Source organism: Rhipicephalus microplus, chromosome 8 (assembly GCF_043290135.1).
Source record: "Rhipicephalus microplus isolate Deutch F79 chromosome 8, USDA_Rmic, whole genome shotgun sequence".
NCBI classification, from domain to species: Eukaryota; Metazoa; Arthropoda; class Arachnida; order Ixodida; family Ixodidae; genus Rhipicephalus; species Rhipicephalus microplus.
Window position 1 is genome coordinate 6,298,905 of NC_134707.1, and position 27,129 is coordinate 6,326,033.

Genomic DNA, 27,129 nt, shown 5'->3' on the forward strand with positions numbered 1-27,129 from the left:
TGTCGACGAGAGCACAGATTTATCGCCAGCGCAGAGGCAGAGTCTTCTAGATGTTCTCGGCCAGTTCAAAGATTGTTTTTCATCGACCTCGGGGGTAAATCAAACGCCACTGACAAAGCGCCGAATTATAACGGAAGAGACGGCAAGACCAATTCGACAAAACCCATATTGCATGGCACCGAAAGAACGCGAAGCAATCCAAGAACAAGTTCAGAAGATGCTCGATGATGACATTATTCAGCCATCAAAAAGCCCTTGGGCATCACCGGTAGTGCTAGTTAAGAAGAAAGATGGCAGCTTACACTTCTGTGTGGACTATCGCAAGCTGAACCGCGTGACAAAGAAAGACGTATATCCACTACCGCGTATTGACGATTCACTTGACAGGCTGAAGCATGCATGCTTCTTCTCGTCAATGGACCTGAAAAGCGGATATTGGCAAATCGAGGTCGATGAGCGAGACAGAGAAAAGACTGTTTTTGTTATGCCTGACGGGCTTTACGAGTTTAAAGTCTTGCCCTTCGAATTGTGCTCAGCCCCAGCAACATTTCAGAGACTGATGGATACTGTTCTATGAGGCCTTAAGTGGCAGACGTATCTGGTATACCTCGACGACGTCATTGTTTTCTCAGCAACATTCGAGGAACATCCAAGATGGCTGCTATTAGTATTTCGAGCAATACGGTCCGCTGGCTTAACGCTGAAACCTGAGAAATGTCATTTTGGTTTCAAGGAACTCCGATTCTTAGGACATGTGATGAAGGTGTTCGTCCAAATCCCGACAAGATCGATGCCGTCCGAAAATTTCCGGTGCTAACGGACAAGAAGGCTGTGAGACGTTTTCTTGGCCTTGGCGCCTACCACCGCAGGTTTATCGCCAATTTCTCGCACATAGCGTCGCCCTTAACACGCATAACGAGAGGCGATGTTCCATTTTTATAGGGCGAAGAGGAGCAAGCAGCATTTGACAATCTACGATAGCGCCTGCAGACACCACCTGTGCTTGCTCACTTTGACGAGGACGCTCCTACCATGATCCACACTGATGCCAGCAACATAGGTTTAGGCGCTGTACTCATCCAGTGGCAAGACTCAGCCGAGCGAGTGATTGCATATGCAAGCAGGACGCTTTCCCGTGCCGAGTCACATTATTTCAACTCGGAAAAGGAATGTCTTGCTGTAGTATGGGCAGTTATGAAGTTTCGCCTTTATCTCTTTGGCCGTCCCTTCCACGTAGTCAGCGACCACCACACCCTTTGCTGGCTGACCAACTTGAAGGACCCATCTGGTCGGCTAGCGCGCTGGAGCTTACGCCTACAAGAATTCGATATGACGGTCATCTATAAGTCGGGACGGCAGCACTCTGATGCTGATTGCTTATCCAGGTCACGTATAAAGCAAGACGATGTCTCAGAAAAGGATGACATGGCGTTTTTAGGAGTGGTCAACACAGTCACCATTTCGTCTAAGCAGAAAGAAGGCAGCGAGTTGCTTCCTCTCATTAATTTTCTTAATGGCCAGTCGAGGCATTCCCAAGATATTTGCAAGGAGCCTGCCATCATTCTGCTTGCGCAGCGGTGTCCTATAAGAAGAACTTTTCCTCCAGCGAAAATGCCCACTACTTGTCGTCCCGACATCCATTCGCAATGAGATCCTAAGCACTTGCCACGATGAGCCAACCTCCCACCACCTCGGATACACGCGCACATTGGCCAGAATCCAACAGAAGTACTACTGCCCGAAGCTTCCAAGCACTGTAAAGCATTACGTCCGCACGTGCCTCGATTGTCAACGACGGAAATATCCACCTTTAAAACCAGCCAGATTATTGCAACCAGTTCAAGTGCCCACCATGCCTTTTGCACAAATTGGAATGGACCTCTTTGGACCATTTCCGACTTCCCATACTGGAAACAAGTGGGTAATTGTCACTACCGACTATCTTACTCGCTACGCAGAAACAAAGGCTTTATTAAGCGGAACCGCAGTAGAAGGGGCACGATTTTTCATTGAAAATATCATTCTGAGGCATAGTGCTTTTAGAATTATTATAACGGACAGAGGTACCACTTTCACAGCCATGCTCCTTAAGTCAGTGCTTGAGCTGAGTGGAACAGCGCATCGAAAAACTACCTCCTACCACCCACAAACCAACGGCTTAACAGAACGGCTCAACAAGACAATTGCCGATATGCTGAGCATATACATCGACGTGGATCATGTAGTGACATGTATCCCGAAGGAGTACGACCTCTAGTGTGGGTCCGGTCTTAGCAAGCCGCAGGGCACGCATTGACCGTCGCCGTGGCAAGTACATGATGCTGCTCAAGGTCGCAACACTTTATTGTCTGTGGCAACACCAAAAGGCAGTATAGCCCGTTGCAAAGGCACGGTGGGAAAGCAAATAGGATCATCCACACCACGGGTGCAAAGTACTACACAGGGTGCCACGAGCACGTCTCCGTGGTAAAGGTGATTCACAGAGACACCGGGACCAAGGCCCGGTTGCTCGAGTAAGGGCAAAAACGCTCGCGTTGGCTTCGGAGAGAGACGGGTCGGCGTAGCTTGGCCACGCACTAGGACACCATACTGCCCTTCGGCCGAGAGTACGCGAAGGGGGAACAAAAGGTGAGTGTTCGCCTCGGGCGTGAGGCGCCGTCAACGAAGTCCGAAGAGCCCCGAGCCACGGGAGTCAACGGATGGAAAAGGGAATGTGTGGCTCACCGTAAGCTGTCCCGGAGAATCTCTGACCCGCTCCCGACGCATGCGCGGGAAACCTCTCAGGAGACTACGCGCGCGGTGCCACAGTCGACATCGGCTACTGGGTGAGAGGGGTTAAACGTCACTCCTTGCTCTCCCAGCGCGGCAGACAGCGGAGGAGGAGAGTCATGTTGGGACATGAGAACGGCAGAAAAGGCGGCAAAGCCCGTGCAAAGGTGGCGGGCTAGTCTCAATTCCCACATAAACGACAATAGCGAGAAATGTCTCGCTTCATGCTGGGCCAGGTCACAACGTGGCTCAGTTTTGCAAAAACTTTCCAGCCACTCAGGTGACCGGCTATAGGTTCGTCGTGAGAGGATCGCAACAGTGTGGCTCTCAGACTTTTGGGCATAACCACCTTAAGCGGGTCGATGGACTTGTCGTCAGTGGCTATATACTTCAGCAGGAGCCAGTCATGGTCCAGCAAATACGAATCCGCCGGGGACTCAACGACACACGCGGCTTCGAGCCCCCTATTCGCGCCCGCTGCAGGGCAAGCAGCGTCACGGCGCTACGTCTTGCCGATATAGTCGCTATCGACGCCCGCTGCAGGACAAGCAGCGTCAAGGCGCTCTATCTCTCTGAGACCGTCGCACATTTCGCGACAAAACGGGTCATTTTGCTGGGCCTTCAGAAGCTCTTTTCTGCTTAAAGCAATTTCCATTCTACCAAAATGGGGGAGTCTCGTATCGCGCCCACTCAGGATCGCAGCAACAACCGCTTGCGTCAGCGTCACGGGTTCGCTCTCGGCATTGTGGCCTTCGAAAAACTCCCCCGCTCTGCCGCTTCGCGGTGCACCGCTTACCTGGTTAGCAGCCAAGGTTTGTCCGTATCGGGACTCACTGTTCTCGCCGAATGGCGGAAGCCGCTATTTCACCCCGACGCTTGCATGCTAAGGCACCGTTAGCGGCTGTCGCACCAGGATCAAGGTCCTCGGCTGACAATGGGGCACGAGTTGGTGCTCCCCTTTCGATACAGCACTCAAAAGTCGTAGTGCTGCATCGGGAGAGCCCAGCGCGCCAGCCTGCCGGCAGGCTCACGGAGCCGCATCAGCCAGCTTAGCGCACTGTGATCCGTTTGCGCCACGAATTTCGTCCCATCAAGATAGACATCAAACTTCTGCATTGCAAACACGATGGCGAGGCACTCTTTTTCGGTCACAGAATAATTTTTCTTCGCAGAGACCAAGGAGCGGCTGGCAAAGGCCAACGGCTGCAACACGTTATCGTATTCCTGTAGGAGAACACGCTCCTAAACCCAGATCGCTCGCATCAGTTTGCACAACGAACGGTCTGGTCAGGTCGGGGAGACTGAGCTGCGCTGTCTCCGCTATGGCGTTAGAAAGTCGACAAAATGCCTCCGGCTGATCAAATCCCTATTGCCACTCTGCAGATTTACCCTTGATCTTGCTCAAGGGCGCCTGCAGCCGGGCACAGGACGAAATGAAGGAACCGTAGAAAGTGACTGTTTCTAAAAAGCGGCGAAGGCCATGTACGTCCTTGGGCATGGGAAAATCGAGGATAGCTCAAAGTTTCTCCCTATCCATCTTTATGGAGCCGTCGCCCAGCGTAAAACGGATCTGCGCTAATTGGACCTTGGCAGGATTTAGTGTCATCGCAGCGGTCCTCACCCTCTCGAGTACATCGGCAACATGGGCTAAGTGCTCTTTGAAGGTTCGTGAGTAAATCACGATGTCGTCGAGATAGCACAAGCAGTATGACCACTTTGCTTTACCGAGGACGCGGTCCATGAGTTTTTGAAACGTCGCAGGAGCATTGCAAAGACCAAAGGGCATACGAGTAAACTCTAACAACCCTCTGTGAGACGTGAACGCAGTTTTACACTGGTCACGGTTACCCATTCGGACCTGTAGGTAACCTTTAGAGGCGTCAAGTGTGGTGAAGTACTGTGCATCACCCAGGTTACCTACGATGGAGTTTATCGTGGGGAGCGGATAGGCATCCTTACGAGTCACTCCATTCAGACGGCAATAGTCTATGCAAAGGCGATGACTGCCATCTTAGGCACCAACACAATTGGAGACGCCCAGGAGCTAGACGAGCGGCGAATAATGCCAGCCGCAAGAATGTCGTCTAGCAACCCATCGATAATCTGCCTTTTGGTGAGACTGACCGGCCTGGGGTTACACTTCAAAGGAAACGCGTCACCAGTTTCGATCACAAGGCTCACTAAATCGGTGCAGCCCGGTTGATCGGTGAAGAGCTCGTCGTACTGACGTAACAGTGTCGACAGACAAGCCTTCTGTGCATCATCCAACTGAGTCGCGCAGGCGACCAAACGATGTAATGCCTCTTTGTGTCGTGTCGGTCAATCCACACAGGGGTTTCGATCTGACGAGCGCGGAAAGCCAGGGTACGACCCGAAAGTTGCCGCACGACACAGTTCGTGCCGCGCCTCTCGTTCCAGAGGGGTACTGTGAGAGGGCAAATGCGTTGAGCAGGTGCTTGGCCCTAAACTCTGCGCAAGGCACATTTCTGACGCTTCTGTGGCAAAGGCAACGGTAAGCGCCGGCAGGCTGATGAACGGTTTGAGTTCGCAAAATGGGCCATCACGATAGCTGCCATTCGCAATGTTCACAACGATACTGGTTTTAAGGAGAAAGTCCCGACCGAGAATCACTGGAACATTGGGCCCTGGAAGATGAACAAGACGGCAGCGTCTCATTCGATCTCCCCATCTGACAGTCGACCTTGCAGCGCCTGCCAAATGGGCCACGCATTTCGCAAGGGTGAATGTCGTTCGGCTGTCCCGCAAGCGCACTGAGTGCTTCTGCAAGTGGGACAACAAATGTTTGCCGAACAACAAGGCGCTAGCCCATGTTCAGCAACGCCGGAAATTCACAGCCGGCAATAGTGACCGGAATGAACGGCGCGTGCGTATCAGCAAGAAAAGTGCTTGCCCTGCACGCAGAGGGAAGAAGCAAAGGTTGGGTCGCTCGTGCATTCACGAACGACCAGGAAACCCGTTTCCTTGCCTCGCAGGAGGCCTGGGTACGGTGCATTCCCTTGCTATGTGCCTTCGTTCACGGCAGCGGTAACGGCGCATTCCATCACGGTTTGTTTTCCCAGAGGGAGCAACCTTTAGCTGTCGTGATCGGCTCGCTACGTTATCGCAGGATACGTTTCTGCGAGCCTCACCTCCCACATTATGTTGGGTCGGAAAGTGTCCCTGTGTGGAGGTTTCAGGCGGAGCAGTACAGGCTGCCCGCCTTTCATGCGTAAAGGGATCGAGCATGATCGCTCAACTCCCAAGCACAGCCGGTTGCAGCCGCAAAGGCGGCGTCGAGAGGCTGTTGCCGTTGGGGAAGAGTCATGGCCCCTCTCCAAGTGCATCGAGGCTCAAGGGCATCGCTGGCTGGCAGGGGCGGGTGATAGGCACGCGCCGCAAGAAGGTCGCCTTGAATGCGCTTTGCCTCGGCGGCCAACTCCTCTAAGTCACGGAAGCGGCCGCCGCACAGGTATGCTGAAAAAGACGGATGTGCCTGCCGTGTCACCCGTTCAACGCGTTCCTCGTTCGAGGCTCGGGGCTCTGCGATAAAAATAAGTTAATCTATGGCACATACATACTCGTGTAAAGACTCGTCAGGAGCTTGTGTACGGAGCTCGAGCTCTTGCCGCATCCTACTTTCGGAGTCAGCGGGTAGGAATTCACGCAAAAAGCCCGCATAAAACTCCTCGAGGGTTGCTGCACGGTAACTGTTAAGCCGATACCACCTCGTCGCCGTGTCAATCAGTGCAGCTGGAGCAACAGGTTCGAGCACCACCTGATCATTCAAACGCATTGCTTTCTGAGAACGGGACAGAGAGTCGAGGTAATCTCGGGCGGTGAGCAGATCACCGTATCCACTGTAGGTTGGCACAAGCAACATAACAGCAGGGTGACCGCTTTTCGTACCAGCGGAAAGCGTTTGCATAGCTCCCGAGAGTGCTTAGATCATCTGCACGGCGTTTTGCAGCAACATCTGTGTCGTCGCACCGGCTTCGCAAGAAACTGTTGGTGCCCTAGCGGCGTGGTCGAGCGAAGGTGAGCAGTCGCCCAGCTCGATCAGTGGGGCGGTTTCAAACGGACCACTGCCCTGCGTGCCACTCTCGGAGCGAAATAGGCTCCTTGTGGGATTGGCCTGTTGTTGAACCAAAGGCGCACTTGGTGCGGCTACCATCGACAATTCAGGCGCCTGCTCAGCGTGCGTTCGAAGTGTCGATTGCATGGCTGATGGCGGGCAAAAGTCGGCGAGGGCCAAAGCCTGCGTCCTGTCAATTCTGCAGGTAACCAACTGCGAGCACTGTGCCGACGAACTGCCACGCATGCAGAAGGGGGCATTAGCACTCAGAGGCGCTTGTTCGGGTAGGGCAAGAGGCCCATTCCGAAACGACGCGCCATTTCCAAAGGAGCGGCTAGGCACCTCGTGCCTTCACCGCAATAGAGGGTGGCGACACGGACGGGAGCCGAAGGGTGCGCGTCGATAGAGGCGATGGCCTCTTTGTGCAATGCGGCAAGCCACGAAGCAGACATGTTGCGACAAGCCCTAATCACGCAGGCAAACTGACTCGCTAGGAGCAGTCAAAAGCTTAGAGCTTCTGATACCGTGTTGGGCGCCAGTGTAGTGACACGTATCCCGAAGGAGTACGGCCATTAGCGTGGGTCCGGTCTTAGCGAGCCGCAGCGCACTCGTGAACCGTCGCTGTGGTGAGAACCCAATACTGCTCAAGGTCGCAAGACTTTATTGTCTGTGGCAACATCAAAACGCAGTACAGCCCGTTGCAAAGGCGCGGCAGGAAAGCAAATGGGCTTATCCATGCCACGGGCGCAAAGTACTACACAGGGTGCCACGAGCACGTTTCCGTGGTGAAGGTGATTCACGGAGATACCGGGACCAAGGCCTGGTTGCTCGAGCGAGTGCAAAGGCGCTCGCGTTGGCTTCGGAGGGAGACGGGTCGGCGTAGCTTGGTTATGCACTAGGACACCGTACCACCCTTCGGCCGAGCGTACGCAAAGGGGCAACAAAAGGTGAGCGTTCGCCTCGGGCGTGAGGCGCCGTCAGCAAAGTCCAACGAGCCCTGAACAATGGGAGTCGACGGATGAAAAAGGGAGTGCGTGGCTCATCGTAAGCTGTCTCGTAGAATCTCTGACACGCTCCCAACGCACGCACGCGATACCTCTCAGGAGACTTTGCGCGCGGCGCCACAGTCGACATCCGCTACCGGGTTAGAGGGGTTAAACGTCACTTCTTGCTCTCCCAGCGTGGCAGACAGCGGAGGAGGGGAGTCATGTCGAGACATGAGAACGGCAGAAAAGGCGGCAAAGCCCGTGCATAGGCGGCGGGCTAGCCTCAATTCCCACAATCATAAAAATTGGGACGACGTTCTACCATGTGACGTTTGCCTATAATACGGCACAGCAGGAAACTATCCGAAAGCCATTTAGTCTTTTTTTATGGCCGTGAAGTGACGACAATGCTTGATGCCATGTTGCCGCACGACTGCAACGATACAGACACAAATGTTCAAGTCTTTACCCCACGAGTTGAAAAGGCGCAGCAGCTAGCACGCATGCAAATCGCCCAGCAGCAAAGTTATGACGCACAACGTTATAACCTGCGACACCGATACGCCACTTATCAACCAGGCGAGAAAGTGTGGGTCTGGAGCCCTATTGGCCGACGCGGCCTTTCTGAAATGTTACTTAAGAAGTACTTTGATCCCTACAATGTTGTATGGTGCCTAAGTGACGTGAATTATGAGGTCATTCCTGACAGTTTCTCGTGAACTCACCAGCAAAAATCAGAAAACGTACACGTTGTGTGGATGAAGCCACATTGCAGTGAGCCAGTTGCATAATATGTCAACTACATACACCGCGTATTTTGTAGCAGAGCATCGGGATGATGCTCTTCCTGGAGGGAGTCAAATGCCACATTCAACCTGCAGAGAAGAGCTCACGCAGCAAGAAAGAAAGACGAAGTTCTTGCCTGGTCCTCTTTTTGAGTGCCTTTCATTTAATTAAAGTGAGCTCTTCTGTATCGGACTTCTGCTGTGTCTGCGTCGTGACAATATCTTCCGCCGAAATATTATATTGCCGCGACAGGTTGGCCACGTTCAAGTAGCCGCCGCAATCATCATGGCAAGAGCACCAGCAAGACCCGGCTGGCATGCGTCACGCGTTCGTGCGCTCCAACAACGAGAAAGAGGAAGTTGTTGAATCTGTGCCTCTCGTCTACTCGGACTCGACGACGATAGTCATTAGGCTTGTGGGCACAAGTTCGCCCTAATAAAGTTGCTTGTTTTTTAGCCTGTCTGCATCAGCATCGCTACATTTCTGGTGGAGTTGCTGGGTTATGAATCGAAGCCCCGCGAGCTCAAGACAGCGTAGCCCCGACGACCAGCCTATCAACCCCGTGGAAGTGACTCCTGTACACCAGAGGGCAAGTCGCCGTCTTCGAGGTGACTCACCTGAGTTCGGTCCTCTTCACTTCTCACCAAGGGGAATTCAAACAATGGATGCCACCACAATGACTACTCAGGTAACACCAGCACAAGTGTTCATTAGCCAACCGCACCAGCCGCCAGTATTCCACGGCGACTCATACGAGGATGTTGAAGATTGGCTGGACCTGTTCGAGAGAGTGGCGCGCTTGAATGGATGGGACGAAAGAGAGAAGCTCCGTCCCGTATACTTTGCCCTGGAAGACTTCGCAAAGACATGGTTTGAAAACCATGAAACCTCGTTGTCTACCTGGGAGGTATTTCGACGACAAGCGGTGGCTACGTTCGCGAACGTAGACCGAAAAGAAAAAGCGGAAGCTGCTCTTCAATCCAGGAACCAGCTCACAAACGAGAGTGCTGCCATGTACATTGAGGACATGGTCCGTCTGTTCAAGCGTGCGGATTACAACATGGCTGAAGATAAGAAGGTGCGCCATCTAATGCACGGAGTAAAGCAAGAGCTGTTCGCCGTTCTCGTCCGCAACCCTCCAAGCACTGTTGCTGAGTTTTATTCCGAAGCGACGGCCATCGAAAGAACACTGGAACAGCGCGCTCGGCAGTACAACCGGAATGTTAACTGCGCATCTGCACAGCTATTCTCTGGAGGCGTGCGAAACGACGTTGAAGCCCTGCGAGAGCTCATTAGATCAGTTATTCGGGAAGAACTGAGCAGACTGCAATTGCCCCAGACTTCAACTGCACTATCTGTTACAGACGTTGTTCGTGACGAACTGAGGCAGGTCATACGAGAACCAGAGCGTGAGCTGCAGCCAGTTCGACCTATCCGAACGTACTCTGAAGTTCTCCGACAACCCACAGTACACAACAATGCAGCAGTTGCGATGGCGGCGACTCCTCTCCCATCTACAGCACGCAGCGCACCTCGTCCACGGGAACCAACGGCTACCTATCTGCCCCCAGGAGCACGTAGCACGCATCGCTATGCGGATCCTAGGCCCAGGAAAAGTGACGTCTGGCGTGATCACGAGCGCAGGCCTCTTTGTTTCCATTGTGGCGAAGCGGGTCATTTGTACAGATTCTGCCCTTACCGACAGGCTGGATTAAGAGGCTTCCCGTCGTATGCACCGTGCCCCCGAAACGGCGAGCGACCAGCGGAGATTGAGGAGTACTTGGCCACGCACCAGAACTCGCCACCTCTACGCCAACGTCGGTCACGGTCACCATCGCCTATGCGCTACCGGTCATCCAGCCCACGTGCACCTTCAAGGCAGCCTGGTCATCGCTCACCAAGTCCACTCCCGGAAAACTGAAGAAAGCGACCTGTGGAGGTGAGGCCGCTGATAACATCAATTACGAAGATCCTCCAATATGGATTGAGGGCGACGACGGTGTATTTCCGGTAAATCGGTGCAACCACGAAAGCGTTACTTCAGATTTGCGGTTGAGAATAGAAGGATGGGAGCTGAATGCCTTAGTCGACACCGGTGCTGATTATTCAGTGATAAGTCACAAGATGGTGAAGAAGCTAAACAAAGTTGTGACACAGTGGAGTGGATCGCAGATACGCACGGCAGGTGGTCACATTATTACGCCCCTTGGCAGATGCACCGCAAGACTTGAAATACGGGGCTTTATTTACGTTGCCGATTTCATTGTGCTACCAGAATGTTCAAGAGACCTCATTATAGGAATGGATTTTTTGCGAGCTAATGGCGCCGTAATTAACCTGCGTAGGTCCAGCGTGTCATTTTCGACTAAACGAGCTATACCTGTAGAGGAATCTGAGGGACGCCTAACTGCTCTACGCGTTGTTCATGATGACGTAACTGTGCCACCACGCTGCAGCATAATGGTGCTCGTAGAGAATGACGCATCTTACAACCGCGAAGGCATAGCGGATACAAATGTAGGGCTGTTTTTGAAGAAAGGTGTCTGCGTAGCTCGGGGTCTTGTTCACTTGACGAATGGCCGTGCAGATGTCCTACTTACGAATTTCTCCAATGAACTTCAACACATCGCTCAAGGCACGGCTATTGCCTATTTACACGACTTCTGTATGGCGACAGAACTATGCAGCTTAACCACGTCAACCACTCGACCAGTGGCCTGCAACATCGACACATCCGTGACCGTCAACCAGAGCCTTCCGGACAGTCAAAAGAAACAGATTTACGCCTTAGTAAAAGAATTCTCTGATTGCTTTTCAATTGCCTCGAAGGTCCAGCGCACGTCAATTACGAAACACAGAATTATAACGCAAGACGACACGAGGCCTATATGCCAGCATCCATATCGAGTGTCACAGAAAGAACGGGAAATCATTAAGAAGCAAGTGGAGGAAATGCTTTCGGATGATGTCATCCAGCCTTCGAATAGTCCATGGGCGTCCCCCGTAGTGCTCGTTAAGAAGAAAGACAACACGCTTAGATTCTGTGTCGACTACCGAAAACTCAACAGTGTAACTAAACGAGATGTCTACCCCTTGCCACGTATTGACGATACACTAGATCGGCTGCGATCCGCAAAGTTTTTCTCCTCCTTGGATCTGAAAAGCGGATATTGGCAAATAGAGGTAGACGAGCGGGACCGTGAAAAAACGGCATTCGTAACACCAGATGGCCTCTACGAATTCAAAGCGCTTCCATTCGGCCTCTGTTCCGCGCCAGCGACGTTCCAGCGAATGATGGACACTGTCCTCGCGGGATTGAAATGGCAGTCATGCCTAGTGTATTTGGATGACGTGGTGGTATTCTCTGCAACGTTCGACAAACATCTAGAGCGACTGCGCACTGTATTACAAGCCATCCGGTCAGCAAACTTGACAATAAAACCCGAAAAATGCCACTTCTGCTTCGAAGAGCTGAGATTCCTTGGACATGTCATTAGTTCTGACGGTGTTCGTCCTGATCCAGAAAAGACAGCCGCTGTTCAGAGGTTCCCTACACCCAAAGACAAAAAGTCAGTGCGTCGATTTTTGGGTTTATGTGCCTACTATAGGCGATTTGTGGAAAACTTTTCAAAGATTGCGGAACCTCTTACAAAACTAACGAAAAACGACGTGCCCTTCACATGGGAAAGCGAACAACAGAAAGCTTTTGATGAATTAAGAAAACGGCTACAGGGTTCACCAATACTTGCCCATTTCGATGAGACGGCTGACACTGAAGTCCATACCGATGCCAGCAATGTCGGCCTCGGCGCCATCCTGGTCCAGTGGCAAAATGGTCAAGAGAAAGTGTTAGCCTATGCCAGCCGCAAACTCTCAAAAGCTGAGGCAAACTACTCTGCTACTGAAAAAGAGTGCCTCGCAGTCATCTGGGCAATAAATAAGTTTCGACCCTACCTTTATGGTAGACCGTTCAGAGCTGTCAGTGACCACCATGCTCTATGCTGGCTAGCAAATCTCAAGGATCCGTCAGGTCGACTAGCCAGATGGAGCCTTAGGCTGCAGGAGTATGACATTACGGTCGTATACAAATCTGGAAGGAAACACAGTGATGCCGACTGCCTGTCACGCTCTCCCGTCGATCCAAGTGTACCAGAAGCGGAAGACTTCCCGTTTCTAGGCGTTGTCGACGCATCCGAAATCGCTCAACAACAACGAGATGACCCGGATTTGCTGGCGCTTATACAACACCTGCAGGGTCTCGACGTTCAAGTACCTCGCATATTCTCCAGAGGGCTCTCCACGTTCTGCCTTCGAGGAAGTGTCCTTTACAGGAGGAACTTTGAACCTAATGGCGAAACGTTTTTACTAGTCGTGCCCACAGCCATGCGACAGGAAATTCTGCATGCATGCCACGACGAGCCAACATCCGGCCACATGGGTGTGAGCCGAACATTCGCAAGGATTCGCCTGAAGTACTATTGGCCTAAGTTGCTCGCATCAGTGCAGCACTACGTGAAAACTTGTCGTCAATGTCAACGGCGCAAAACTCCAGCCGTAAAACCAGCCGGCCTTCTCCATCCAATAGACCCTCCGGATGCCCCATTCCAACAAGTTGGCATGGACTTTCTAGGACCTTTCCCGACATCATGTGCAGGCAAGAAATGGATTGTGGTAGCTACGGACTATCTGACCCGTTATGCTGAGACTGACTCTCTGTACAGTGCGACAGCTGCCGAAGTCGCCAAGTTCTTTGTGAACAACATAGTGCTCAGACATGGTGCGCCCATCGTCGTTATTACGAATCGGGGCACAGCATTTACTGCAGACCTTATGCAATGTCTGATGCGCATGACAAATACCGATCACAGAAGAACAACGGCGTATCACCCTCAGTCGAATGGTTTAACCGAACGCCTCAACAGAACTCTGACCGACATGCTATCAATGTATGTCGATGTTGAACATAAACAGTGGGATGAAATATTACCCTACGTAACATTCGCATATAATACCGCCGTTCAAGAAACAACCCACGTTGCCCCTTTCGAACTAGTATTCGGCCGAAGAGTGACCACCCCACTGGATGCCATGTTACCCCTACAGGACGAAAACAGCTATCCACCTGACTTAGATGACTTCTTGCAACGAGCCGAAGAAGCACGACAAATGGCAAGATACCGAATACGCCGTCAACAGCGCGTCGACTCTAGTCGGTACAACAAGCGACGCAGTGACGCACTTTATCATCCCGGTGACAAAGTGTGGATATGGATCCCAGTGCGCCGCCGCGGACTCTCTGAAAAGCTTCTTTGTCGATACTTCGGCCCTTATGAAGTACTCAACCGTATCAGCGACGTCACTTATGAAGTCCGATTCGCGGGACACGTGAGCTCAAGACGCCGCAATACCACGGAAGTGGTACACGTAGTCCGCATGAAAAGCCCTATCACGACAGATCGTCGGAAAACGAGTGAGAGGGCGCATGTATCATTTTACTCTCTCAAGCATCGGGACGATGCTTCTGAGGGGGGGGGGGGGGATAATGCCGCGACAGGTTGGCCACGTTCAAGTAGCCGCCGCAATCATCATGGCAAGAGCACCAGCAAGACCCGGCTGGCATGCGTCACGCGTTCGTGCGCTCCAACAACGAGAAAGAGGAAGTTGTTGAATCTGTGCCTCTCGTCTACTCGGACTCGACGACGATAGTCATTAGGCTTGTGGGCACAAGTTCGCCCTAATAAAGTTGCTTGTTTTTTAGCCTGTCTGCATCAGCATCGCTACAATATTATCAATCGTGATCAACCCGCTAGGATATCCTTACACAATATTACCATACACCTTAAAACATGACAAACACAATAACACACCCAAGGCGGCGTCCCCAACGTTTGATTTACCACTAGAGACCCCGACGCGAAACCTGCGGTGCCACGCACCCAGGACCCCCGCTTGAGACAACCAATCGCGGGAACCACCACGCGCTGAAGAGACCAGCTTTTTTCTCGCTCGCCGCTACCAAGGCCTGTCGCCGCCGGCTCTATACCATGATGATGATGATAGCTGGGATCAACGCTCGCAGACACAACACCACCTACTGCCCGGTAGTTGTAACCCACAATGCGACTTTTGGGCGAGACACATGCTCCGCGCATCGCAAAAAACATTACAGGGGGTGTCAGCACCCCCTTATTATTTCAATCTTAATTCAAACCATATTTTGAAAAACAAAGAAATCAGCTACACAAGCTCTAAAAAAAAAATAACACATGTCCCTTCATAATGTCCGCTCACCACAACATCGCCGCCGGTCGGCACTGCTGCACTGTCCGGCTCGACGGCTCCACCTCAGTACCGGTCCCGCAACAGCAATGTTGCCGTCCGCGCGATGATCCACCACACGCGCCGACACGTCTTCCTTTTGCTACCAGCACTCTAAACTAGCGCTGGACCATAGGCAGTTGCGCAGGTCCCAGGCATGACCATCGCCCGACCTAACGACTGCATTCCTGGCGAGCGGCGCTGTCGATGTGCAGTAGACGGCCAGCCGTGGATTATATCACTCCCGCTGTGTACATTCCGAAACACTCGACAGAAACAATGGAGCAAGGCCTGGGGAAGGGAGCTTCGGGCTTTTCGCCCACACTGTACGAAGGTCAGTACTGCTAGCTAATGCATCGGCGGCGGCCGAGACGCCCATCTAAATAAAACAAAAATCACCTTCTCGTGCATCGCAAGATAAAAAAAAAGTGAGGGAAGCAGAGTGCAACACCTCAATGCCGCGATCTACCTAGTTGTGCCACGTGCGACTGGCGGTTACGCAGATCCTTAGGCCTAATGAGTTGCTCGACAACGACCGGCATCACCCAGCACACAGCCTAGGCGTAGAAGAGGCAGCCACAAGGAGACATTTACTCTGCAAGGTGGCCCTATCGCTCGCCGCACACAGCAGCTTACCGAGCGATCGGCGTTCATTGTCCCAGATGCTGTCGCTATGCCCTGGCATTGTGCCGCAATACCAGACAGCAACGACGCCCAGCTCCCTGAGCCCAAAAGAGATAAAAGCTATTTACAGAAAATCGGACCACCCACGAGGCTTCTGTACTCGCTCGCTTCGGTGAGTCTTGCTCACCCCAGGATGCAGACGGCATGGCTCTCGTTTCAACTGAACAACGTTCTTAAACCAACAACAACATTGGAAAAGAACTCACTTGTGAGCAGAAAGAAAAAAACAACTCAACGTGCCAACAAGTTCGAACACGCCACAACAACCGATCTCTTCTCTCTCAACAAAGCACACCGCCCAGGCTAGCACTGAGAAGTCCCCCCTAGGCCTACCCTTCACTGACTCTAACAAAAGATTGTACCGAGCCGCACAAACTGTCGTCCGATGCTCCAAGAGCTCCACATTGGGCAGCCAGTGTGAGGTCTCGAAATGGCGAGCGCCACCACCATGCTCTTGGAGTGAACAGACACAGCATACACGGTCGGTACAAACCAAACAACATACATTTATTTAACTAATTTTAGAACAACGATATCATCCGCCAAATTATTATAACATGAATCGTGATCAACACGCTAGGACATCCTTACACAATATTACCATGCACTCCGAAACATGACAAACACAATAACACACCCAAAGCAGCATCGCCAACGCTTGACTTTCCACGAGGGCCCTCGATGCGCAACCCGCGGTGCCATGCACCAGGGAGCCACGCTAGAGACAACCGTTCGCGGCAACCGCTGTGCGCCGAAGAGACCAGCTTATTTCTCACTCGCCGCTACCAAGGCTTGTCGTCGCCTGCGCTATACCATGATGATGATGATAGTGGTTATCAACGATCGGGAACACGCCACGTACCGCCCGGTAATTATAACCCGAAATGCGGCTTTTGGGCGAGACACGTGCGCCACGCAGCGCACACAACTTTACAGAGGGTGTCAGCACCCCCACAAGTGACACGGCCAACTGTCATAACTATAGATTTTGATGAGGGTGTACACAATGGAAATAAAATCAGATTTCATGGAATAATAAACACAAGAAGAAAATGGCGAGAGGACCATGACTTGCCAGTCCGCACCAAACTAATCTCAGCAGACTGAGTTTGTCCCGCCGCTGTGGTCCAGTGGCTAAGGACTGCTCACCCGCAGGTCGCGGGATCGAATCCCAGCTGCAGCGGCTGCATTTCCGATGGAGGCGGAAATGTCGTAGGCTCGTGTGCTCAGATTTGGGTGCACGTTAAAAAACCCCAGGTGGTCGAAATTTCCGGAGACCTCCACTGTGGTGTCTCTCATAATCATATGGTGGTTTTCTAACGTTAAACTCCACATATCAATCAATTAATCAATCAATCAGTAGACTGAGTGAACAAAAATATTTTAAACAGAACTGTTTTTTATGAAACAACCGACCATGATGTGATTGATTTCATACTTGTGTTCCCTGCCCCTGTTCCTCTCCCAGTAAATGGAACTCCTGCTATATGGAACATATCTTCCTGCTCCCTTCAGGTTCCCTTTCGCCTACTGTAAAACAGTTGAAACTGGACATTCAGAAATCAACAAAAACCAAGAATGGAACTTTAATGAAAAAATTGGCCCCATGTCAGCATGTTTTACTGCAAATTTCATCGAAAGACAGTAGTCTTGCATTTGGAGAGAGTGACCAAAACATTTGTTTGATTTTCTGTGCGAGAAAATCGGTGAATTGTATTCTGGGATGCTGCGTTAGAGTGCCTCGGTCCGTGCAGTGGAGGCGAACGAGCGCATCGAGGCATGTGAGATACGAGCGCCGTCTAGTTGTTATATTTGGAAACGAAGGATGGCATGTGCGCTTGTCTTGCAGGCAATAAGGTGTAGAACGCAAAATTACGGGTAGGTGCCACAAACCATGTTGTCTTAGCAAAGCGTTGAAAACACTTGCCTTTTTGTACATTGCATTACATTGTCATTGCAGCGTGATAAACGCTACGGTCCTTAAAATTACTTATGTATGCCTTCTTTCGAACAAGTAGACACAGCACAAAATATTGATGTGTCATTATTGTGCCTCAGATATGCCCAATAATTGCTTTTTAATTGACAATTGCAAAAGTATGCACGTTGAAACTTGAGCAATATTGGTGGGCGCTACGGATGGGGTTAGATTTTGGGTCGTTTCGGATATAATTTCTGCAGACAAACAGACAGACAGACCAAAATTTTTGCATTGAAGTACCCCTAAAAAGACTATCGTCTTTAAAAAGGTTTGTGTACAAGTGAGACAACAAGACTCAAAGACTGTAACCAGGAACAATAAGTGTGAATGAATAATAAATGGTGTGAATTTAAAATGATATATGTTCATTCAAGCTGCTATAACAGTTCTTGGCACCATACATTTCCAAGGAAACTGTTGCTGTTTTCAAAGATATTTTTAAAGAATGTGGAGAAAAAGTTTTTATTGTATTCCAAATGTTGTGCTGAGCCTAATGCCAAATTTGAAAATGTATTTTGGCTACTTTTTTTTTAGTGTAGTGGACTCAATGTGCTACCCAAGGAGCTACGGATCTCATGCCAGGTGAATTTTTGTTCACAAATGGTTTACAAGAACAGCACTTGATTTCGATATAAACCAAGGCACTCAGCTACTACATTTGACAGTGCAAACTGGGCCATATGTTGTATGTTGTGTGTGTAAAGCATTTCGCTAGGCTGCTTTGGAAACTGCTAGGTAGCTCATCATAGAGATTTCAGCTTGCAGCTACACATTCTTTATTGCAGCATCTCAAATTTATGGCATTCACGTAGGAAATGTTACAAATGTCAACACTTGCACCAGCGTGTAAACCAATACAAGTAATATATGGATGTGGGAGAGCTTACGGATAACTTTATAGATTAAACTGACCCCAAGTGTCACTGATGCCTTTGACATTTCTCGTCTGGCAAAATGCACAGAATGGGTGTTTGTTTATAGCCTCCTTCAGCAGCAATGGCTGCATTTGTGTATGCAGCTTTATTTATGCTAGCAGGGTCAACTTTTGACCAAAAGACAAGATACATTGTTCATTAGATGAACTTAGCCTTATGCATTGTCTATGTGACTTGATTTAGGATCAGTGTGTTGCTTATGGCTGTAAACAATCACTTTGGAGAAGGCACTGTGATGTTTGACGGGTTGTTTGACGTGCTATGGTTACAACCTACATCAAAAGGATTACTATTCTTGAAATGAATGCAACTAAAAACTAATTGCGCACACATTTAGAGCCTATTATTTCATTCTCTTTATACCAAAATTGAACATGACTGACTGCCAAATAATGATTTAGATACATGTTATTTACAATTAATTGCTGCAACTCACACAAAACAATGCATTACTTCATTTTTTTTGGAATGTAATACTGAATCTTTTGGAATTGTGTTACGTGAACTGGACACATTTGTAAACCGTGAATTATAATTTGTGTTTAAAAGGGGTAAAAATGTAACTTAGCATTCACCCATACCACTTATTCCAATAGTTGATTTCACTTTATTGGCAGAAAAGGAATGACAATAATGTAAGATTCGTTAGAGAAAGAAATCTGGTTTCCTAGCCTAAAACTGGCGGGGATTCATTGAAAAGTAATTATGAAAATAAAAGCATGTCACATTGCAAAAATGTGAGCATACAAACAATAATATTTTGCTAACATTATAACACTTTAATAACTAATTATAACATTATGTTTGTACATAGTGTAGCAGTTGATAATACGTTGCGACTAAAGAATAGTGTGACAGTGTATGAAAAAAGCACAGTGAAGCATGTCAAATAGCAAAGCAAGAAGTGTACACTCAAACCTTGATATAACATATTTCGATATAACGAATTATCTTATAACGAAGTGACCAGTAGCTTTGCCATAAATATTGTTACAAATAATCGTTTGTAACGAATTTTTGGATACAACAAAGTATTTTTGTGGCACTTGTGAGTTTGTTATGATGAGGTTTGAGCGTACAATGAGGTTTGAGTGTACAACCATTTGAAAGCTAATTATGACTTATTGTGTAACAACAACTAACGCATAACAACAACACATAAGGACAACTAACACATAAGGACAAAAAGAAAAAAGTATATGAGAGCTTGCACACGAATGTGGTGACATGCAAACTATGGTAGTGAGTTCAATATGTGTGTTTCTAGCAGCAAATGTGTTAGGAGTCCTTTCAGACACTGTCGCAGGCTCTCACATTTTTCATTACATTTTTCTTGTTGTAATGAGCATGGGATATGAGAGGCATGCTGAATAAAAGCATTAAAACCAGGAATTTTATTTGCTGTATTAATACATGTCAAAGTCCGCATCTCACACGTACACTAACAACAACCCAGGTTGGTTTGGCATGACTTTTTTTTTTTTTTTCATACGGCTATTTCAGGATCTGAGGGAGCGACTTTTGCGCAAGGAGCCTGACAGTCTCCTGCTCGATGTTAGGCCTAAGTACGAGTTTGAGATGTGCCACCTTCCTGGCAGCCTCAGTATCCCTTTTGTGCGAACTTTCTGGGTTTCTGTGCCAAGTGTGCCAGTTGCTGCATAATCTCAATTAACCCTTTGAAACACTATGTACACCATTATGTACACCACTCGTTACTGCTGTTTGCATCATGTAGAGACTAAGAAAGAGCACAATATACGATACTTTGAGTGAATTGAACCTCCGGCATAATAAATTATTCTTTATTTGACTTTGTACTAATACATATGATCGCATTTATAAAGGCACTACCACGTTCGGCGAGTCGTGCGACATGCCGCTTCCAGCAAGCAATGTGAAAAGCAGAATTTTTCTTTGCTCAAAATAGATCTTGTGGAGTATCGTATTGGCGAGCGCCACGCCACGCTCTTTGAGTGAAAGGACACAGCAGACGCGGTCGCTACAAACCAAACAACAACATACATTTATTTAACTAATTTATAACGACGATGTCGTCTGCCGAATTATTATAACATAAATCGTGATCAACACGCTAGGACATCCTTACACAATAGTAAACATGCACTCCAAAACATGACAAACACAATTACACACCCAAGGCGGAGTCGCCAACGCTTGACTTACCACACGCTTGACTTACCACGAAGGCCCTCGACGCACAGCCAGCATTGCCACGCACTGGGGACCCACGCTAGAGACAACCGTTTGCGGCAACCGCCACGCGCAGAAGAGAGCAACTTATTTCTCGCTCGCCGCTACCAAAGCTTGTAGCTTGTTGTCGCTGGTGCAATACCATCATGATGATGATAGTGGTGATCACCACTCGCGTACACAACGCCACCCATCGCTCAATAGCCGTGACCCAGAAATATGGCTTCTGTGCAAGACACGTGCACCACGCGGTGCAAACAGTTTTACAGGAGGTGTCAGCACCCCCACATTCCCTCAACCTTGATTCAAACCATATTTCGAAAAACAAAGAAATAAGCTACACAAGTTATCAAAAAAATGACAACACATGTCCCTTCATAATGTCCGTGCACCACGACACCGCCGCCGGTCGACACTGCTGCACTATCCGGCTCGACGACTTCACCTCAGTACTGGTCCCGCAACAGCAACGTTGCCGTCGGCGCGATGATCCGTCACTCGCGCCGACACGTCGTTTGGTTGCGACCAGCACTCATGAGGGCGCCGGACTGCAGGAAGTTGCGCAGGTCCCAGGCATGACCATCGCCCGACCTTACGACCGCATTCCTGGCCAGCGGCACTGACGATGTGCAGAAGACAGCCAGCCGCAAATTACATTGGTCTGGCTCCGTACATTTCGAAACGCTCGACAGAATGCAGCAGGGCCTAGGGAAGGGAGCTTCAGGCTTTTCGCCCACGTGGTACGATGGTCAGTACTGCTAGCTAATACATCGGCGACGGCCGAGACGCCCATCAAAATAAAACAAAAATCACTTTTCATAACTCGTGCATCGCAAGATAAAAAAAAAAGTGAGAGAAGCAGAGGGCAACACCTCAACGCCTCGATCCACCTAGTTGTGCGACATGCGACAGGCGGCTGCGCGGAGCCTTAGGCCTAATGAGTCGCTTGGCAACAACCGGCATCCACCCAGCACCCAGCCTAGGCGCAGAAGAGGCAGCCGCAAGGAAACATCCACTCAGTAAGGTAGCCCTATCGCTCGCCGCACATAGCAGCTTACCGAGCAATCGGCGTCCATCGTCCCGGACGCTGTCGCTACGCACCGGCGTCGAGCCGCATTACCAGACAGCAACGACGCCGGGCTCCCTGAGCCCAAAAGAGATAGAAGAAGCTATTTACAGAAAATCGGACCACCCATGAGGCTTCCGTACTCTTTCGCTTCGGGCTTGGCCTACAAACCACGTGCTCTAAGCCTTGCTCACCCCAGGATGCTGACCACATGGCTCTCATCCCAACTGAACAACGTTCTCAAAAACCAACCACAACAACAAAAGCACTTGCAAGCTGAATAAAGTAAAAACTCAACGTGCCGACAAGTTCAAACATGTCACAAATACCGATCTCCTCGCTCTCAACAAAGCACATTGCCGACGCTAGCAAAAAAGTCCCCCTACGCCTACGCTACCCTGGCTCTAACCACAGCTTGCACCGAACCGCGAAAACTGTTGTCCGATGCTCCAAGAGCCCCACGTTGGGCGCCAGTGTGGGGTCTCAAATTGGCGAGCGACACCACCACGCTCTTGGAGTGAACGGACACAGCAGACGCGGTCGGTACAAACCAAACAATACACATTTAATGAACTACCTTTTGATCGACGATATCGTCAGCCAACTTATTTTAACATCAATCATGATGAACACACTAGTACATCCTTGCACAATAGTAAACAACACTCAACAACATGACAAACAAGGTGGTGTTGCTAACGGCTGACTCTCCACGTGGGCCCACCGCAGGCGGCCCGCGGTGCCGTCCACGGCAGACCCACCGCTGGAGGCAACAGTCCGTGCTACTGCCCCACACCACAAGAGACTCGCTCAACTCTCTCCCCGCAACCAAGGCTTGCTTTCCGCCAGGGGTCACCGCCGGCACTAGCGCTCTATCAACCATGATGATGATAGTGCTGATCACAGCTCGTGAACACGCCACCTATCGCTCAATAGTTGTCACCCCCGAAATACGGTTTGTGTGCTAGACATATGCGCCATGCGGTGCAAATAGTTTTACAGGGGGTGTCAGCATCCCCACAATCTAACTAAAAATGAATTTGCACTATATCCCTAGCCTGAGAATCTATTTTGTTGATGTCAAAAGTAAGCATCAATGACTTCAAAGTAAAGAAATATTTAATTACAACCTAATTAGGATACATTATTATAGCACACTTTGATTCATCAATTATCTCATTCGTCTTTTTTCAATTGAACATTGTGTGCCTTGAAGTAATGTTGTAGTGATTTGACACATTTACAGACAGTAAATGTGTCAGAGTAATCAAGATTAATTATAATCAGCAATAATTAAGTTAAGATTAAACTTTAAACAGATAGTAGGTGTCAAAGTAATTCTCAGAAAGTTGTAGCAGCAACAATTACGCAGTGTTTTTACTTACAGTGTTGAGATTTTGCTGTGGCGAACGAGAGGCACCTGTAGTGTATGATGCAAGCGACTACTGAGCGGTTTACCGATGTTCTCTTATTCTCGAGTCCTTTACAAATGACGAGAAGTACTGGCATCAAACGGAACAACTTTCAGAGCTCTAAATAGTTAATGTTCTGTTGAAGGAGTGCCCTAGTTGGCTAGTTACACATGTAATAGTTTGCCCTGGTTGCAGTTTCTTCATTTGTTGATAATAGATGATGCATGCATGTGTAAAAGTGTGCATAAATGCAAATTTACAGCTCCTAAATGGTTACACTAACAGTATAGTTACTGGTCATTTAAACTTCATGCTAAAAGAGGGAGAAGTTTATTGCTGTATTATAATAATACAGTAGTTTAAGAGTAAATAATTAGCTCCATCGAATAGTTATACTTCACAATTATTGTGCACTCAAGCACCACGGTATGCATTGTATCATGGTAACTGTGGTTAACTCGCACTCTGTTATGGTGCCAATATGCGATTTTTCCTTTACTCTGGTAATGCTCAGACATTCCTATTGAGCAGCTGGATAATGAGCTCGACTCATTAGAAGAAAAACTGGCCAAAAACACAGAAGGTAAGGGTCGCTGTGATTTTTATTTTGCATGTTATGTGTTTCTGGTATCCTGCACTGCACCTTACAATGGTGAGCATGATGGAAATGATGGTAGCAATGTTGCGCTGTATGCAGCGTTCTAGAGCAAGTCGCACTATTGCCTAATTATTTGGGACTAACCGTGCAAACTTCCAAAACTATAGTGTTCATTCCATTACATAAATGCTATTGAAATCTTGTGCCTTGTGCAATGCGCTTAGTAGTGAAAGCTGATGTAGTTTATAGCAAGTTGTGCAGTCTGTTTTCTCGTGGCTGTGAAAAAGTCTTGCGAAATGTAAAAATTGACATCTTCACATAATTGTGTTTGGGAGTACCCAATTCAAGTATGTTTTCACTGAATCAAACCTTTATGGTGGCTATCATGATAAAAAAAATAGTCATGTTTGATTGCCAGTGTATTGTTTATACTGTGTTTTGAGCACCTTTATTGGAATAACTATCAAATAGGCTTGTGCGAATATTTGAGCGCTTAATATATTCAAATGGATATTACAGTATTTGGATTAGCTTTGACTCGAATATAAATTATCAAAAATTTCAAAGTATTCAACATAAACAATACATGTACATTAGTTCGCAAGTAGTCTACTGTAAAGGTGGAGGGTTGCGGTGCCATGAATACACCTGTTTTGGGAAATACGCACGGCTATGAAGCCCTACTTCAAGGTCGACGAGCATATACACTCGCATTGATGCATAATTTTCTAAGTTTAGAGCTTGTTATACAAGCTTGTATGCTCTAAGCATAGTAAATTTTAAAACTTGATATTGCACAGGTTGCCACTTGCATTTCTTGTATTATATTAAAACTCAAATCCTGCACTATTCAAAGTTGCTTCCACTTCTTTCGAACAAAAAAAAAATCATTTGCACATGTGTTTTTCAATTAAAAAAATTATTGTTCAGATCTGTTGGGTCATGATAAATATGCTAAATTTTCTTCATATGCGATATATACTGTCTGAATTCGATTCAAAATTATCCGGCCAAATTACTATTCACTTCCAAACAAAAATTTAATACTTCCACGAGCCTACTATCAAACATGGTCAAGGCACATTTGTGTTGCCTGTCATCTTGCTGTCAGGGTACGTATCAATGCATGCGTGCGTGGAAGTGTGGAACGCTCTGTTTTTGCAGTGGTTGTGATCTGTCGGCGTGGCAACAACTCTCAGCTGGCAGTGGAAAAGTTGAGACAAGCGTGGAGCGAAAAAATCAAGGTGTGTGACGTTAGAGGAGGCCTTGAGTCCTGGGCCAGAACTGTGGATCCAGAATTCCCCACGTACTGAGCTTCTGGTGCATAAATATGCCTGATTGTGCATTTCTAAACTATTGACCCAGAGGCCTGAGCATTCACCAAGTGTAAGAAATGTTTCATCTTTCAAGCAAAGTTTAGCTGGGGTGCCCAGATTTAGAACAAGTTAGAAACTTTATTATCTTTATATATTACAACAGACTGAGCACTTAGTCATTTCGAAGCTAGAAAAAATGCCAGTATTGACTAGTAAAATTACATTTTGCTAGGTCAAAAGTAGGTTGTGGTAGCTGTGTCACTTGATGCAGAATCCATGAAGTTGTTTAAATAAATCATTTTATTTCACCAACCATTTGTAACCATGATTCGTTCTAGTGTTCAGCTTTTTTTCTGATCCATGCGTACATAAATAATGAGGATGATTGCACTTTGCAGTTAAAGCTGCACTTTTTACAGCCAGTAACAGAGTACAGCCTTGTTTGCTTTAGTGGTGCTTGCTAAGCAGACTAATTTTCAACTTCAGGCTGGGTTGAATGTTTGAATAACTTTTGCATTTTGGGGCAAAAATTAGTTCATATTATGTGTTTCAAAAGCCAAGGAGATCACCGGCTCCAAGTGTTGGCGTAATGAGACTCAACATTAACATCGACCAACCTTGGGATCCAGGTGTGTGTAAATAGACCTGGATCTAAGTGGTTGCAAGTTTTTGTGCATGCTGCTTCCATGAGTGTTGCAGGGAAACAATCTTCCCGCCAACTGTTCCTCCCATAAGCTGTAGTAGTTGTTGAAACGCATTGGGGGTTTGAGGTAGGTCTTCTCTAGCTTTTCTGCCACAGTAATCTAGAGTTGCACTACAAACAGCATAGTGGTCATTAAAAGTATTACATCTTGATATATTAGAATATACTAAATCTGTCAGTGTGAGCTGACAGAAATTGAAGGTTTCCACAAAGCCTGTATGTAAACTTCAGTCATTGTGCAAAATGAAGCCACATTAAACAAGAGTTTCAAAGAATGTGTTCTATAATCACTGGAACTGCCGCAAGACCTGCCAGCAGTGTTTCTGCATTCTCTTTTCATAGTTCACTGCATCATTGTCATAAAATATTTACTTTGATGTTCTTTAATGACCGTGGGCTACACTCAAGAAATATTGATCTTACTCGCCATTCCCAATTAACGTTCACCGAAAGGGGTTAGTTTAGAAGCTGCCCCTGCGGCAGTTTTTTGCACCAAAATACCTCCCAGCAAGTGGAGAACATTTTCATCTTGAACTCGAGAACACAGTTCACTCATACTTCTCACTTTCGTTATTACAACATGGTGAACCCTACTAGCAGAGACTGTACAGAATCGCACAATACCAGGGATCTTGGGGGGAAAAAATAGAAGAGCGCATTATACTACTGTTAATCTGCCATGTACAATAGCTTTCTTCTAGTTTGCCCTTTTGGTCATTGCTGGAAGGACATCTAAAGCAAGATGTGAGCAGTGTATCAAGCAAGGTCTTTTGGCTCATTCAAGTTTGAAGTCACATACATAAATAATAAATTTAAAAGCATTAAGATGCTATGATTCTTTATAAATTGGATTGCTCTGGTATGTTCTGTTGACACTGGCACCAGAGTTTTTGGAGCCAATGATGAGCTGCCATATGGTGTTTGGCATTCTTTGCAGTTCGATTTGGTGCCTATTCGCTTTGCCAGCAAAATGCACTTTCAATGTGCACAGCAAAAATCAATTCCTGACAAAAAAAACGAGGAAAGTGACTATGTTTATTTACAATAGCAACTTTACAATATCGCCAAAGCGATGACAGCACTATAAGTATACCTTTCCACACAGTGTTTCCATTCAGTTTCCATTCAGTGTTTCCATTCAGTTTCCATTCAGTGCAATCCATTTTTCTTGACAGCATTAGTTTTATTATTATAACTACAAGAAATTCAGCATACGCTTATATGCAGACATTTTTCTGGTCTTTACTTGCCACTTACAATACTATGCTCAGTAATTCAGTTTACGTGTGTGC

The 27,129-nt window shown here is 48.1% G+C and overlaps 1 protein-coding gene across 1 annotated transcript in view; it reads left to right on the top strand.

Moving 5' to 3' along the window:
- The window catches only part of Uba4 (Ubiquitin-like activating enzyme 4), a 38,763-nt gene extending 13,401 nt beyond the window's left edge, over positions 1–25,362 (top strand). The window contains exons 9-12 of the mRNA XM_037417343.2: positions 18,131–18,178; positions 20,035–20,134; positions 23,735–23,803; positions 24,983–25,362. Coding sequence (XP_037273240.2) covers positions 18,131–18,178; positions 20,035–20,134; positions 23,735–23,803; positions 24,983–25,131 — 366 coding nt within the window. The 3' untranslated portion in view covers positions 25,132–25,362. The remainder of the gene's footprint in view (positions 1–18,130; positions 18,179–20,034; positions 20,135–23,734; positions 23,804–24,982) is intronic.
- Positions 25,363–27,129: the final 1,767 nt, after the last annotated feature.